Below are 17,760 nucleotides of genomic sequence, written 5' to 3' on the forward strand. Positions count from 1 at the left end.
AAAAGATTGCTAAAGTTACCCAATCTCTCACAGATCTCTGTTTAGCTAACAGAGTTCACCAAACTATCAGGAAGATGCTGTCGTTATTGGTGCGGACCCCAAGTCCCTCCCCACTTTTTGGGTAAAAGTCCTCCACATAAGATTGCTTAAACTGATTTAGGGGACTGAGGTGTTGCTGGGAGGCATTAAATCAGTGGAAAACTATTCCATAAGAGGAAGAGTCTCCCAGTTGTATGTTATACTCAGTTGTGTCCTAGCCATTGTATACACAATAACCCTGTGTACCTCACTGCTGGAACAAAATTGTGTTTTGGAAAATGGATTTGATGTTAGATACACAACCTCAGAATTCTTCCTACTGGTCCAGAAAATGGACACCCTATCCCTAGCATGTGTACACACCCTTTTTTAGAGCATGCTGAATCATTTTTTCATATACCCAAACTAGAATGCTCCTTACATTAGAAACCAAAATCTTTTTTTCAAGTGGCTTTTGGAAGAACTGTAATTTCAAGGCTTTAAGAAAGTATGAAACCTGGCTTTTCCAAAACATTCTTTGGGAGTGTGAGACCATGAAATTCACCTTCTTGGCTAACCTTGGAAAAGTTTCCTTGGTTGAACTACTGCTCTCTGAATCCAATGGCCATTATGACTCTGCAATTGTGGGATTTCTAATCCAAAACAAAAACAAAAACCTTTTCCAAGCTCTGCTTCTTGAGAACATTCTGTAAGTGAATGTTCTGGGGTGAAAGAACCCTGGAAGATAGCTGGACTAATGTCTGAACAGGTATGCACGTCACTGTAGTACACTGACATTCTTGCAGGAGATTCACATACACATTGGGAGGCACTGAGAACACCATGTTGATGCAGAAAATATTTATAACTTAGGTATTGATGATATAGCAAAGATATTCAGCTTTAATCAAGCTGTAATTTATTTGTTTAGCAGTGCGGATTAAATGCTATTTGACCCAATATAAATGATTGGTTGTCAGCTCCTTCTTTCAAGTATTTTTCCTGCATAAGCAGCATCTGTCTCTTTGCAAGCCCTAGTACTTCTTGTCTAGTTGTAATTTATAGAGGCCTTTCTGAGTGAAGAAGCCAGCATGTCCACAACATCCTTCTTGGGCTTTTCTTCTAAATCAGTTTTTACAGCACCAACCTCTGCCAACTTCCATTCAAGTTCTGTGGAGAGAAAACGTGTTCAGACAAATGGGAAAAATTGTTTACTTAATATATACATATTCAATTTTTTTATTTACAGAACCAAAATGTGTGTATATGCATGCAATGTGCTAGAATAGGGATGGAGAACCTTTGGTGCACCAGATGTTTTGGCCTACAGCATCTATCAGCCCCACCCAACTGTTCAGTGGCAAAGAATTATAGCAATTGCAGTCCAAAACATCAGGAGGGCCAGAGTTTCCTAAATAAGCAGAACTTCTAGTGCTATTTGGTCATATCCTCTAAACCAGAGTTGGGAATTATGTAGCCCTAAAGATATTGGGTGTATCTACACTGAAGAAATAATGATGCTACTTTAAGTGCTGTAATGCCATCCTATGGAATACAAGGTCTTTAGACTTCTCTGCCAAAGAGTGTTGGTACCTCATAAAATTACAAATCCAAGGATTCTGTAGGATGGAGCCAGAGCAGTTAAAGTGGTGTCAGACTGTATTTGATACATCCATTGTTGGGCTGCAATTTCCACTATTCTTCACCACCAGCTGCACTGCCTAGGGCAGTGATGGTGAACCCCTTAGAGACCGAGTGCCCAAGCTGAAGGGTGTTCCAACACCAGATGTTACCTAGTTCCAGGGGCAGGACTTCCGGGGGAGACTTCCAGGGCAGGACTTCTGCCCTTCTGTTATGGGACTTCTTCCTCCCTGCCTTCACCTGCCTCTCCGGAGGTGTTCCTGTTCCTCCTTTCCCCCACCCTCCATGTGTCTTGAAAAATGGGTTTTTGTGCCATCTCTGGCACGTGTGCCATAGGTTCACCACCATGGGTCTAGAGCTTCAAGGATTTGTAGTCCAACAATATTTGAAGGGTGATGTGATTCCCACACCCTCTCTAATTCCAAGAGTTGCTGGTTACCCTTGATTTGTGACCTAAGCTACATGGGTCTTAGAGAGTTTCAGAGCAGACAGAAGGCCATTATAACTACACAGCAGTGAGAGGAACTAAAGGGGCTCAGGAAAGTGTAAAGAAGAAAGAAACCTGAAGAAAAAAATGGGCAGAATTATAGGATCATAGAGTTGGAAGAGACCAGAAGAGTCATCCAGTCCAACTCCCTGCCATGCAGGAATACACAATCAAACTACCCCTGACAGATGGCCATCCAGCCACTGTTTAAAACCCTCCAAAGAAGGAAACTCCACCACACTGTGAGTCAGACTTTTCCACTGTCGAACAGCAGTTACCATAAGAAAGTTTAGGTGGAATATCTTTTTCTGTAGCTTGAATCCATTGCTCCGTATTAATGTTAACGTAGCCAAGAGAAGGCTGAAGTCCACATGGCTTTGAAATAACCAACAAGGTTTTTTTTTTGTTTGTTTGTTTGCAGTTCACTAATGTTTTGGATATTACCTTCAACTGTAAGCTGTGTTCCTCCACATTCTGCAATTCCAATAAACTTGGCCTTTATTTCTCCATTTTTATATACAAACAATGTGGGTAGGCATCTGTCATGGTAGTTTTCGATACAGCTGTTGGCAATGGCCTTCACAAACTTGACTTCTGGAAACTTTGTGGCCAGCAAGCTGAGGTGTCTATTAACCAATAAACACGCTGGAATGCTAAAAATAAAAATGTTGAAAAGAGAAACCGTGTTTGATCATTAAACTGTGACACAGAGAAGAAAAGAGTAGAACATTAAATACTCAGTAAAGATTAGCCATAAATCCAAACATGCAGTTCCATATCAGAAGTACATCACATTAGCATCAACTTGACTGTTGGGCTTTACTTCAATTGTCTCCTTGTTAAGTTCAGCATATATCAAACAAAGAGGATGGAAATGTTACTTTCTTGGGCTACAGCTCCCAGAAGTCAGTAGCCATGCTGGCTGAGGGAATTTTGGGTTTTGTAGTCCAACTACAAGAAGGACATTTCAAAGAAAGATGGAAAAGAATGGTTAAATTGGGATATTCTGTACATATTCAGAAATTATAATTTCTTAGCATACTACAAATATTTATACCTACAAGGTCTCATAACTACAATCTAAGTAAAGAATTCTCTTCACAGGATTCTCTAATACCAAGGAGATGATAAAGAGGCTTATTGCTTTCACTGTACTACAGACCAGTTATTTGAAAGAGCTAGATCAGTGATGGCGAACCTATGGCACACGTGCCAGTGGTGGCACTCAGCGCCCCCTCTGTGGGCACACATGCTGTTGCCCTAGCACAGAGTTTGCCAGAGTTTCTTACTAGAAAGTCAGAGAGACATGGCACTTTGCAGTAAATAAGTGCGGTCTGGGCTGCAGTTTGGGCACTCGGTCTGTAAAAGGTTCACCATCACTGAGCTAGATTATTTTACACTACTCTTTCAAACCTGGATCACGATTTGCATCTTTTGATATCCTACAGTATTACATTCTGATCCCATTCCCACAGCTATGTAGCTGTACTTAAATACATGGGTTGTGATAATATATTTCAATGTGTCTGAAAGAGTGGATTAATATTCCTGAAAGCCGATGCTTAAATAAACAGTCTATGACAGTCTAGCACAGCTATCTCTTTGGAAAGTAGATGGATATATGTTCAGTGCATAGCACTGGCCCACTGAGCTGGGATTCCTTCAAACGTCGACACCCATAATATCAGATGGATCCTTGGCAATCCATCTCATGCATGTAGGAGAGTACCTTGTCTTCCTTCAGGACTGCTGATGAGAAATTTTGGACCCAAGTGTGCCTTAGTTATTCAGTACCCATTACAGGATGCATCCCTGCCTATATTTTAACGGACAATGTGCACGCACATGCATGTGTATTGTTAAAATAACATTATTACCTTGATCTGTATAGATGGATGACAACCCAAACGTCTTTTGGTGCATTTGTAACTTCTTTCACATACTGCTGTCCAGAAATTTCTATAAGTTCTCCATATCTTTGCCTCTTCTGTAAAGATTTTAATTCTTCTAAACGTTGTCTCCTAATTTGAAGAAAAACTTGAAATAAAACTTCCTGTCATAATCATTAAAAAAAATTAGGAAGAAAATTTGGATAATGTTCAACGAAAGCCTGTGCTATCAATGTGATCCATAATAATCGAACCACTCTCACTGCGGTGATCCATAATAATTGTACCATTCTTATTCAAGTGATCCATGGTAATTGTACCACTCTCATTCTTCAGGGATCTGGAGAAAGGAGAGTTGTGAGGTATGGGGAATATAAGCTGAGTGACATTCCTTTTAAAAAAAACAACCCTAAACTCTCAAAATCCCTCTGGAAAAATGGGATTCTGGAAGATGTTACCAAAAAGTAACTTCTCCAAGGTCTCAATGTGAATCCCTTCAAATGTGTAGTTATCTAGATAGGCAATCATTTCACCACCACAGATCATTAGCTTATATTCTCTCCTATGCCTGAATTTATAATACTTTGCTATTAATAATGACACCTCTCCTATTCCAAACATCAAGATTATAATTCTATTTATTTCTGAAGTTTAAATCTAAAACAAGAGTTCATTACAACATACATGACCCTGCTATTCCATCTTACTAAATTGCTTTTTCTGCATCCTAAGTATGTGTGCCATGTTTTCCACAAGATTGTGGTAATTTAGGCCTGTTAGCAAAAGGTGTCCCCTGGAAATATTTTTATATCTTATTTTACTGTTTTCATTTATATAACTTAATGTCTTTATCTTGATATAATATCTGTACAGAATTTCCATATAAGACAGAAAACCTATTATTTTTTTCCCCTCAGAAATATTGGGTTTGTGAAACGTAAAAAGATTTGAAACCACTTCCAAGTGTCATCCAACACATATATACCTGCAGCTCCACTGGGGCTTACTTCTGAGAATTCACTATTTCTATGACAGCAAAAGTTTAGAAACCATAAGGCATGTGAGATCCAAAAGAAGAAAGTAACAAAGTACAAACCATCAAGTACATGTTTGAGTAGATGGTGTAGAGAATATGAATTTGCAGAATTTGCAGAAACTGAGCAGAGCAGTGGAAGACGGGGAATTTTGGAGATGTCTCATCTACAAGGTCGCCATGGGTCGAGATTGACTCAAGGGTGGATAACAACAACAAATAGGGAGTTCTAGCCATATCTTTATTTATATCTATCTATATATATGTACCACACACAGATACATATATGAATATGAATGAAAACACTAGATGGCACTAGTTGCCTATGGAGTTCGTATAAGTTTTAGAAACAAATGCTTTCCCATTGACTGAAAGATGTTAAATGCTTTGCTCATTAGCAAAGAAGTCAAATGTGAGTAAAGATCATCTAGTTATTCTACATTTAATCCTCATTTTGAGATCTTTGTCCTTCTCATGTAATATTGCTCTTGAATATGCTCACCATATTCAACTTGGCATACCTGTACTTTTCAACAGCTTTCCTATCTTCTTCATCAAAGTCATCTTCAGCTTCTTTGAGTTGTTTCAGATTCATTCTTTCATATGGCTTCACTGAGCAAGAAAATGAGTTGATCAAACATTAGAAGCTACAAAAATGTTGTTTAACAAAAGGCTAAAACAAAATTCAACATCTGTATATTTTTGGAGCCTAATGAGTTACTTTTCAGAAGAATTAATGTAATGGCATGGTAAAGCCATCCTTAATGGAGAAGTAGGTTGATGTCACAGAGCATTTGTCTATCGTTGCTCTGTCATAGATGGCTTCAGCATGCCATTATTATGATCACTTGCCAGAATCCTATGTCACCTTTTACTTAATGTAACATTACATATACTAAGCTAAGTAGCAGAGGCACAAAATTCTGTGCAAAGGAATCTTGCAGCAGCTTTGAGACCAATTGAGAGTAAGACACTGAGTTCACTTTATCAGATGCATGGAGTGAAATATCTAAGAACAGACACGAGTACCAATGAATGAATAGGTTGTATGTGTGTGAACAGCAACAGAAATGCAAAACTTGTGGATATGGTGATGAGGTGACAAGTTCAGTTTTATCTATGGTTGTTAGGGGACAAAGGGAGGAAGGAAAGATTTTGCCTAAAACTAAGCTGAGTAGATAATCATATGAGTGGTGGAGAGAGTTATTGGAATACAGTATGATGTTGTCTGGGAACCAGAAAGGATATGTAATAAAATAGGCAAGTGAACCCTCATGAGACTGGGGTTTTAACAAGTTTTAGAATATGTATAATGTTCTAGTGGGTGTCTGTTTAACAGTTTGTGAATATATTCCAAATCTATTTTTCTCTTTCCAATCTTCCTTTGTGTTGTTGTTGTTCAAGGGCTGCTGTACTGAGGACTCAGATGGAATGTCCAAGAACACTGAAGTGTTCTACAACTAGTTTTTGTGTATTTCAATTCCTAATGTCTGATTTATATCTATGTATACTTTGGTGAAGAAATTGGCCTGCTTGTCCAATATACAGTGCTGAAGGGCAGTTGACAGAGGAAGGCATATATCACATTAGAGGATGAGCAAGTAAATGTACCTCTAATGTTGTGGGTGATGTAATTAGGTCTTGTGATGACATTTCTCAAATAGATGTATGGGGAGAGTTGGCGCCTGGGTTTGTGGCAAAGTTTTGGACATGTCTACACATCTCTGTTGTATGTCATCCTGTAGGCAAGTAAAAGTCCTGCTTGTTTGTCCCTAGGCACTTCACGCCATGTATCTGATGAAGTAGACTTTGTCTACGAAAAGTTATTCTCCCAATTTCTTTCTCTCAGTTAGTCTCAAAGATGCTACAAGATCCCTTTGCATACTGATCCAGACAACACAGCTATATTTTTGAATACTAAGAAGCCCTGGTAATGAATTGTAAAGATGTGTATTGGGACACCGGCAAGAGTGCCCAATGCACATTGGGACCAACACACATTGGCATCGGGCACTTTGCTGGCTCTGCTACATAATAACGTAACAGCAGCCCTCTGCTGGATATGGACATCACAAAACTGACCGATTTTAATTCCTACATACATAAGTCCTCTTACAAAGATGTAACTCCAATACAGAATTCTGGCCATTAAAAAAAACTTCCAAGATCTATTTCTGGGGAAACAGTGACTCATGAGTACAATTCATTTCCTTGAGAGTCAAAAGGAAAACATGGCAATCAACACCACGTCAGTGGCTACAAGTGTAAGTCGACAGACAAGGATAACCAAGTCAAATCTCACTTATCCAACCCTCTCCTTTCCAGTTCCATTTGCCACAGAATAAAATAGTCATCAGAATCTTATTCTAGAAGCAGGGAGATTTGGATTTCAATATCTATGGCCACAAAGCATGTTGAGTGATCTTAGACCAATCTTTAATCTATCCTACCCACAAGGTTGCTGTGCAAACAAGATAGTGGGAGAGAATCTTGTTTACCACAGGATTCCTTGAAGCAAACAAACAAACAAACAAATAATGTTTTATTTATATGCTGCCTTTCCTGTAGGATCAATAAATGCATAAGTAAAAAATCGTGTGTGTGTGTGTGTGTGTGTGTGTGTGTGTGTGTGTGTACTTAAGTGGTGCATGCCAGTCACCCCTGAAAAAGGATGTTATAGAACTGAAAAGATTAAAGAAGGACATCCAAAATGGCCCAGTAGTTGTAGAAAGTCCCTTGAGGAAAGGTTACAATGTCTGGTGACTTTAACTAGCAATAGCAATAGCAATGGCAAGTTCATTTCTATACCGCTTACCAATGTACTAAGCAGTTTACAAAGTGTAAGCTAATTGCCTCCAACAAGCTGAGTACTCATTTTAGCAACCTCGTAAGGATGCCAGACTGAGTCGAGCCCTGGCTGATACTGAACTAACAACCTTGTGGTTTGTGAGTGAGTGGCTGCAGTACAAGCATTTAATCACTGCGCCACCAGACCTCCTTGGGCTCAGAAAATGGCAACTAAGAAACAATACAATTAAGTTAGACAATCTATAACAAATTTAAATTAAGGAATTAACAATAATATATTTAATTAAAATTCATATATGAATAAGGAGAAACAAAAAATAAAATAAAACCCTTATATATGCTATTAATCAGTAATTGGTGCAAAGTGACATTCAGCTCTCATATACAGTAAGTCAAATGCTTTTGAAGTCACTTTTACATTTATACTTGCATTTCAGCTATGTTTAAAGATAATGTTATGGACAAGATCAGAGGTGAAATGAGTTAACATCATTTACCCTATATAGAAAGTGGAAGATTTGGAGGTTAGAGAAGGAAAAAATTCAAATTTATATGTAAAGGAAGCAATGAGATGCTGAAGTAGAAGTGAAATTTTATTCACTGTGGAAATTTTGAATAAAAATATATTTTTTTTAAAAAAAGAAAGTAACAAGTAAGTGAAGATAAGACAGACATATATATGTAAAATTATGTGCTGTGAGGGGAAAGAAGGCAAGGCAAAGGTTTACTTTCTTTCTCATAAATCTAGAAGCTGGCATAATACAGGGAAGCTAAAGGGTGGGAGAGTCAGTGTAGATAAATGAATTTCTTTACACAGTGCATAGTTAAACTGTGGAATTCACTGCCACAAAATGTTGTGATGATTGCTAGTTTGGACAGCTTGAAACTGGAATTGGATAGATTCATGGATCTTAAGGCCATCACTGGGAACTAGTTTATCAGTTGCTGAAAACAGGACTGCGATTGCAGTTGTGTTTGTGTCCTGCTTGGGGGACTTCCCATTATGGCAACTGGTTTTCCCATCATGAGAACAGATTCTTGAACTAGATTGGCCTTTGCTCTGATCCAGCATTGCTTTTCTTATATTCTTGCGTAGAAGCAACACAGTAAGGTCTAGGTTATTCATTGTGTTTTTATATGGATTTGTTCACAAGCCATCTTGAGGCACTTACTGAAATGCAGGATATGCATGATGTAAACGGGGAAAAAATTAAATTAAATTAAAAATTAATTTCTCCAAGATATGTCCAACACTAATTCTAAATAAAAGCCCTGTGTTTACAGAATTCTTTTTCATAGCTATTAAGTGTAATAATCCTCTGCCAGATGTTATTTCCAGATGTGGTCTAATTATGTCAGCGTTTGAGCTGATCTGCTAATTCAGAGTTTAGAAAATATGGTTTCTCATTTTTCTGTGATCAGACTATTTTAAAACATAGTGGTAAAATATATTGTGTGGGTGTTTTCTTTGTATTAAAAATTGCAAGCTTGCATAAATCAGAGGAAGGAAAAGTTGGGCTTGAACCCAGCCACTTTCTCCAAAGCATTATTTAATTTTTGATGAATTCATGCATATGGTTTTTCTCATTTGAAATGTCAAGTACTATACTGTCCAGGAAAGCTATACAGCATTCCTTTTTTGAATGTACAGATCAGCCTTAGTATCCTTCTGAAGACATACAGTGAGACAGGATTGTATTGTTGTGCCTAGTTAGTATATGCCGAAATGAAATTATCTTAATTTTAATAATTGACAGCACTATGTTAGCAACCCCTTACCTTCAGCTTCTTTTTGTAAACGTAAAACCATTTCTTCGACTTCATCCTTAACCTCTTCTTTTGGGGGCAGAATCCCAAAATCTCTTAAAATGTCATTCCATTCTGTATCTTCATTTGGATCCTTTTAAAACAGAAGTCCAGCGTATCACTAAAATTAAGTATGCTGCCTTGGATCCAAACAAGTGCAGCCAGCATTGTGATCAAACAACATAGCTGTCAGTCTGTCCCAACATGGCACTGCTCAAGCCAAAGAAGAGATGTTTCACCTGAGTTCGTACTTTGAACCAACAATATTCCATGTTCATGTTTTCACATATCAAGATATGACAGATTTCAGAACATTTCTATTACTATATGTGTGCTAAAGAGTGTAATGACATGAAGGCTAGACTGGGATTTCAGAAGACCAGGGTTCAAATCCCTGCTCAGATATGGAAACTCACTGGATGACTTTCAGCAAACTCTGAAAATGTTGACACCCTGAGACATCCTTAATTTCATAGTAAGTACATCAGGGGCCCATTTTGCTAATGGAATTTAAGTTTCCTGGACTTTAAAATATTTTCTTTCCCAGTACCACATGGGCAGAAGGAGGAATGGCCTGCCTGCATAGAAATCCCTCCATACTCAGAACACAAACATCTTGACAAAATGCAGGCCTGTGACTAACATCATGATTTTTTCCCTATATTATTTTTAACATCTTTGCTTGATGAAGAAGCCAGTGGAACTTTGAAAGCTTGCAACATCTATTTTATCCATTTTGGTTGTCCCAATAAAGGTATCACTGTTTTGTGGAGTTTCCTACAAAGCCAAGTCACACTCTGTTAGCTATAGAAAAAGAAATAGCAAACCTCCTCTGAATAAACCTTGCTAAGAAAACCCTACAATAGGATTACCATAAGCCAAAGTCAAAGGTACATAACAACATGTGTAGTAGGCACATAACAACATGTTATCGTAAATAGAAATACTAGGCTGAACTCTCTTGAACTGTCCTAGGATATTTCTCTTCAAATTCCTCTTAAGAGATTCCTAATACATTTAATTCTTCCCCTTGCCTCTTTCCCCACCCCCAAAGATACTCATGTACAGCATCAATGAAAGCTGTTGGCTGGAATTAACAGATAATGAGCAAATATAATATAAAGGCTCCCCCCCAACAAAATAACAACAACAAAACCCACCTTATTCACTTCAAGGCATGGATCTGCATGCCTGTGATACCAGTGGCAAGGGGCTTTTCAAGTGATTAGGGAAAAGATGAATTTGTTGACATTCGGTTTCCATACAGAGACTTGGCTTTCTTATATTAACTGATTGTAGCATTATTGTGTGCTCATGTCAAATGGGCTTGAAAGGAGTACAGTTTTTCTGACCATTTAAAACAGAGATGAGCTCTTTTGGGGGGCTTTCTTGAACTCACTGCATAATTTCCCAGGTTTTTCCATTAAAAATACAATTTTGTGTGTTCCTTTTCATTAATTACTTTTGTCAGGCCATGTGACCCAGTTCCCATCTGTGAAATGCTGAAGGAGATGAGGCAGTAGAAATATAGCAGAATGCTAAAAATGAGGCCGAGCAGACAGGACAGAATAGCATGGGCAAATCTGTGCTAGCCTGACCCAGGTTGGTGGGAAGACAAATGGGTTTTTACACACCCTTAGGCCTGCCGCCATACCATAAACCTGCTACTGCCACACGCCACTTACCTTCCTTCACTGTCACCTCTATTGAGAAGATCCCTATTGTGGCCTCTAACATGGAAACAGGGAGCCTGGCTATACCCACATGGCCAGGCACACCATTTCCATTTCAGAGGTCATGATGGGGGTCTTCTCAGTAGAGGGGATATCTGAGGAAGGTAAGAGGCATACAAGGCCATCCAGTCTGCTGGGTATTGCAGCAGAGTTTCCTAGAAACTCCGTGATAAACAGTAGGTCCTTTTGATCTGCGCTAAGGTCCCTTTGAATCTGGAATGGACTGGGAATGCCTGCTTGGAATCCAGTCTGCCCAATCCTGGCCTGGGATATCAGCCTGCATTGTTTGAACATGATGTGATGCTGGGGGGGGGGGGGGGACATGGGCCTTTTGGCCCATGCATGCAGCTCTTGTTTCCTACTGTAAAATTTAATGGCCAAAAGTTTCTTTTTAATATGTGAAGTTGAAGGCTTTCATGGCCGACATCCATAGTTTTTTGTGGGTTTTTCGGGCTATGAGGCCGTGTTCTAGAAGATTTTTTTCCTGACGTTTCTCCAGTAGCTGTGGCTGGCATCTTCAAAGAATGCTGGCATGGAAGAGCATGGGGTATATCTTTTTAATAGTTTCAGTATGAATGACTCTCAATGCTAGCTGTAATCCCACAACCTCTCCTTCTCTAGATTCTTACACTCCTTTGAAACAAGGTTTGTGGAGGAAAATGTTGGAAGCCATGCCCATTAGCAGGAGAGCTTTTTACTGTATGTTTCTACCTTATGCAGGAATAGAGCATGCGTTCCTTCAGATGTTGTTGGACTGCACCTCCCAGCATTCATCAACATTAGTTATGTTGGCTAGGGCTGATAGGAGTTGCAGGCTAACAATATCTGTGGATTGGGTATTACAAATGCAAATTGGTCTTGCAACAAAAATGTTGCTGGGAAGACCATTCCTATGAGGGATGCAGTGGCTTAGTGCTTAAGATGCCAATTCTGATGATTGGAAGGCTGGCAGTTTGAGTCCCAAGTGCTGCATGATGGGGTGAGCTCCCATCACTAGTCCCACTTTCTGCCAACCTAGCATCTAAAGCATGCAAATGCAAGTAGATAAATAGGTACTTCTTCAGGAGGAAGGTAACAGCATTCTGTGCAGTCATGACCACATGACCACCGGATTCGTCTTTGGACAATGCTGGCTCTTCAGCTTAGTAACAGATGAGCACCGCTTCCTACAGTCAGCTATGAATAGACATTCATGTCAAGGGACTACCTTTACATTTAGACCATTCCTGCTTAGCCATGACCTCTTTCAGAACCCTACTCCCATTTAGTGACTATTAAGTCTTCTCTGTTATCAGTCTTTGTATCCACTGATTGCTAATTTGCTTGATAGGCATTTAGGCACAGAACATTTTTATGGAGACTTGCTCTTTGTTTGCTTTTCTGTATCCGTTGTCTTCTATCACTCTGACTTGTTCTTCTCTCCTCCACAAAACCCAGCATTTGGTTTTGAACAAGAATTATGAATAAAGTTAATTTATGTTTTATAAAGGAGATTACTTCTTTTCTCTTCAACACCGTTGTGTGTGTGTGTGTGTATTGGTTGTTGTTCAGCTTCTGCCTTGCTGAATACTCTACTTGAGAGATAGCTCACATTTTCCAACATGTTCTCCCACCATTGGGGGAGTCCATCCATCTCTTTCAGATACCTTCACAGTGTTTGAATGTCTGTGAACCATTTAGTTCCTCCTAGTCTGCTGGTATCCCCATCCTGTGTCTGTATTCTACCCTTTCAAGTAGATGAAGATCAACAGAGAATGAATTCACTATCTTTATAGAGATGTGTGTATGTCTATATGTGCTCTAAAGTGGAACAGTATAAATAAATGTATAACAATAAAGTGTACAACATCCCACATTTTAAACATCAACCGTCCTATTCAGTGTTCTATGTAATGCTGTAAATGAAGTATCATAAACATGTACATTCCAATGAACTGAACTAGTAAAAGTTACAACATTTAACATTTGAACATGTTAACTTGCAAATCAACTCTATATCTGCTCTGCGGTTTACATCTTTTAACTCTCTTTACCACATAGTTACTTGAATGTACTAGGGCTCTCTCACAGTGAATTGCAACATCCACACAAAAATGCATTTTCCAGAATTGTGGTGGAGACAGGAACTGGAATAAAGCTATGGACACATTACAGTGTTGATAGCATGCCCTAAATCTTTGCAGGTATTTTGCTTGCACAACTGTGTAATTTTTAAAATTGTCCCATGGTCCGTACTGTGCTTGATCCTGGACCATTTTATCTGTCCAATGATCAGTGCAGAATATGTGAAGCATTAACAAGTATAACATGATTAGTATCTCTCCTTCCATTCCTATATTCCTTTAGTCATTCCTTCAAACACCCATCTACTCTTCTCCAAGCACCAACACTCACACAGCTTCTTCTTCACAAACTTTATTGCACCAGTTGAGTCAATGTTTGCTAGTAACAGTTTATGATCTGAGCAGGGTTGGAGGGTGGTAGGAAATCCCTAGGGTGAGCTTTAACTTTGCCTCTCAGACCACAAGCTGCTGATATTGTCTGCACTGGCACTTTATTTCTGGTTGCTGGATATGTCCATTCCACATAATTCACATTGTACTAGAGGTACTAAATTCTCAAATAATTAAAGGCAGCTAATTCTTAAATTACTAATATTCCTTTTCTCCTCCTGAACAAGGGGCTACATGAATAGCAAGGTACTTCGCAATCAGGATATAAAGCCGAGAGGAATAGCAGTAGTTAATCTATAGTTTTTTGTGGGTTTTTCGGGCTATGTGGCCATGTTCTAGAAGAGTTTATTCCTGACGTTTCGCCAGCATCTGTGGCTGGCATCTTTCTCTGAAGATGCCAGCCACAGATGCTGGTGAAACATTAGGAATAAACTTATAGAACATGGCCACATAGCCCAAAAAACTCACAAAAAACTATGGATGTTGGCCATGAAAGCCTTCGACTTCACAGTAGATAATCTATTGCAGTAGCAGTTTGAACAGCATTCATGACTGAAATTAACATAGGAATAAATTACTGCTGTCTGAAAATGCAGGTGTGAATACATCCTAAATTTCTTCCACCTCAGATATGTCATCTTGTTCAACTTCTCTGACCTGCATGTTAGCTTCCCTCGTAGGCAGCAAATGAAATTTCCCATTAACCGACTCTCTAGTGCTCTGAAAGATGAGACCTGACCTACATACAGCTGGTCCAGTAGGTAGAATGGCCAACAAACTGTTTCAGAATGTTGCCAGTTCTAGAGAACACATGGGATCATGTCTTCTCTCAGTCATAGAACAACTACATGATGCCAACTGCCAATCTGAGGACACCATCCTCTTTCAAGTAGCAGAGTTAGGTCTACAGTAGTAGAGTGAGAGGAGAAGTAGCTCTAAATATAAAAAAGTGAGCAGATGTTGGATGTAGGTAACTTATGTATGCTGATATCCTAGCCAATGTCTTACCTGTCTCTCTCTTCCTTGTGTATGGTATGTTATCTCAACTGCTACTGTGCTTGATTTTAAAGGGTCATTTCGTTCCCTGATATATGGTGGAATATTGTAATTACTCAGTAGTTACAAGAGAAACACAGAAGGCATACAAAGGCACTTTATTTTAACCATGTATTCCATAGCTAAACATTTGGGGATCCCAAGCACAAATTAAGTCCCAAGTGATGACAAATGGCTTAATATTTTTTGTTAGTCAAAGGGTGGCAGAATGTATTTTCTTTGGCTGTAATAATGTAACACAGGGACCCCTCTGCTACGAACAGATTTAGTTAGCTCAATAACTGGCTACTCTTTGCTGTGTTTTCTAAATACAATTTGCATTCATGGCACCCAGTTCTCCTCTTTGTAAGATTTTACACTGCTAAATCTCATTGACTATAGTTCCAATGCTTTGCTCCTCTAACAGCAGAAATCTCAATGCAAGGATGGCCCATTTGATTCAAAGTTAGATATTAGCATATTAGTTATACTACAAAAACACTTAAGCCATAAATGCAAATCACAAGACCCACACCATGAAAAAGATGACACTAAAAACTGAAAAGTTCTCATTAAAATATTCTCATTAAGAACATTTCTCCAGTGAGTGCCTTTATTTACAAGAAAATGAGAACAGAACCCTATATATAGTAATACTGCTATTGACAAACTCTTTAGCATGCAATTATCTCAACACTGACATTATATATATATATTTAGTTTTATTACACAGTTACAAAGAACATAACATGAGGTAACAGAATTATTTCAATATGCTTCAAGAAAGAAACATTTGTGCCTTAGGCTACAGTCCTGCACACTATTACTTGGGAGTAAGCTCCACTAAACTTAATGTGACTTACTGGCAAGTAAACATGTATAGGATTATACTGCACTTTTAGGCGGGTTACAGATGGGCAGGGGAAGACGTCTTGAAGGTGTCTTCCCCTGAATACGGAGCCTCCAGACCGCCCGCCCCGGGGGCGTGGCTAAGGTGGATGGGGCTTCCACACTGGGGGTAGTGAAGACGCCTCACCTGGGGCCGTTTCTTACCTACAGCTTCCATACCGCCGCCTTGCAGGACGCTGCAAAGAGAGAGGCAGCTTCCACACGGGTGGCCAAAAACATGGCTTTTTTTTTTCTTTTGCCGGCTGGCGGATGTGCAGCTGCGCAGGTGCGGCAGTCAGCACCGGCGGCAGAAAGTGTATGTGCACATTTAAAGCACCCAGGCCCCTTTAAACTTTTTCCCCCGCCCTACCCAAGAACAAAGGTAGCCTCCTGCCAGCTGGTGATCAGCTGGTGTTGGCATCCTTGTCCACTTGCACGTTGCCAGTCTCACCGGCATCATGGATGCCTCCTCTCCTTTGGTCCCTGTGCTCTTGCTGAATCTGCAATGCACAGCCACAGCTGTCGCCGCTGCCACCGCTGCCACTGCTGTCCCCCTGCCATCCCCCATCACCTCCCTTGTACATATGTAAATATTTAAAGTTTTAGCGTTTTTTTATTGTTAGGTGAAAATGGCGCAGGAATGTGTGTAGGGGTTCACTTTAAATTCCAAACTTTCCACAATTCTAGCAGCGCATGCGTACATGTTGCTCTAGGGTTAGGGTTAGGGTTACGAGCATTAAAATAGAGTGCAGCTGTGCTGCAGCTTCCACATCTGCATGGCATCTGACGCTCTAATTAGAGCCTCGGTGCAAACTGCGCATGTTCCAGGACCCCGACTCATTATGCGACGCAGCAGACACGGAGCTTTTAAATGGGCAACTTAAATTAGCAGCGTAACAATTCTGGCGTACCGGTGCAGCAGCTTATATACAGAGATGCGCACGTACGCCGCTTATCAAAAAGAAGCGGAAAAAAGCGGCACCTTTTTAATGCCGCTTCTTCCTGTTTGGGGCGTGCAGGCGGCGCGTTCATGGCGGCATTCAGGTAAGGGCCGTCTAAAGGCTATACCTTCATGATGTCATGAGCACACCCCTTTTTGCCCATCTGTAACCCGCCTTAATTATAAGAAATTTGCTTGTGAATGAAATATCTAAAATAAAACCCAGTTGTATATGTAATAAAAGATAGGATGCTCTTCTTATCTGTAGTCCTGTTGAGATTCAAGGATGAACAATTCTGAAAAAGATGAAAGGTTTAAATAAGGTGGGGGAGGGAGAAAAAGATAAAAGATGCTGATATGATGTTAAAAATGTACATTATTCTAACTGTCCATTTTTAAAAAATATTTTTCCTGGTATTTTACAAAATGCTTAAAAGGTAACTATCAGTGAACACACAAGGCAGTATAAAGGACAACTCAAGAGTTATTTCTTTACGCTAAACACTTTATTCTGCAAAGAAATTCTACAGAGTTTTTTGTGGGATTTTTGGGCTATGTGGCCATGTTCTAGAAGAGTTTATTCCTGATGTTTCGCCAGCCACAGATGCTGATGAAATGTCAAGAATAAACTCTTCTAGAACATGGCTGCATAGCCTGAAAAACCCACAAAAACTATGGATGCTGGCCATGAAAGCCTTCGGAATCCTACAGAGTTTGCTTAATATGGCCCAGTCCAGATGGGTCTATAGGGCACGCTCGTCCCGTGCTAGGGGTTGGCTGAGGGCACTGTGCCCACACATGGCTCAACCCTAGCATGTGATGAGGGCGTCAAAATGGCAGCACCCTGTACAGATGGGCGCCGCCATTTTGACGCAACGGCCACCTAGCGTCCGCATGTCATGGCGCCTTTTCGTGGGTTCTTTTTGGGCGGTCTGTACCAGGCCAATATCTCTCCAAAGCTCTCCATGCAAGCATGTGATGAATCTATTATATTTCAGATAACCAGTAAAAAGAAACTATGGCTCGAAA

At 39.8% G+C, this 17,760-nt stretch overlaps 1 protein-coding gene across 1 annotated transcript; it reads right to left on the reverse strand.

The window, feature by feature from the left end:
* Positions 1–942: 942 nt before the first annotated feature.
* Positions 943–14,618, reverse strand: PDCL2 (phosducin like 2). The gene is made up of 6 exons (XM_089526974.1): positions 14,526–14,618; positions 9,656–9,776; positions 5,590–5,680; positions 4,024–4,167; positions 2,591–2,799; positions 943–1,188 (listed from the first exon to the last, which is right to left on the reverse strand). Exons 1-6 carry the CDS (start codon positions 14,529–14,531, stop codon positions 1,067–1,069), a joined length of 693 nt encoding a protein of 230 aa, XP_089383100.1. The 5' UTR covers positions 14,532–14,618; the 3' UTR covers positions 943–1,066.
* Between the last annotated feature and the right edge of the window lie 3,142 nt (positions 14,619–17,760).

Source organism: Sceloporus occidentalis, unplaced genomic scaffold (genome assembly GCF_023333645.1).
Source record: "Sceloporus occidentalis isolate IW3139 unplaced genomic scaffold, rSceOcc1.0.p SCAF_5, whole genome shotgun sequence".
Classification (NCBI taxonomy): domain Eukaryota; kingdom Metazoa; phylum Chordata; class Lepidosauria; order Squamata; family Phrynosomatidae; genus Sceloporus; species Sceloporus occidentalis.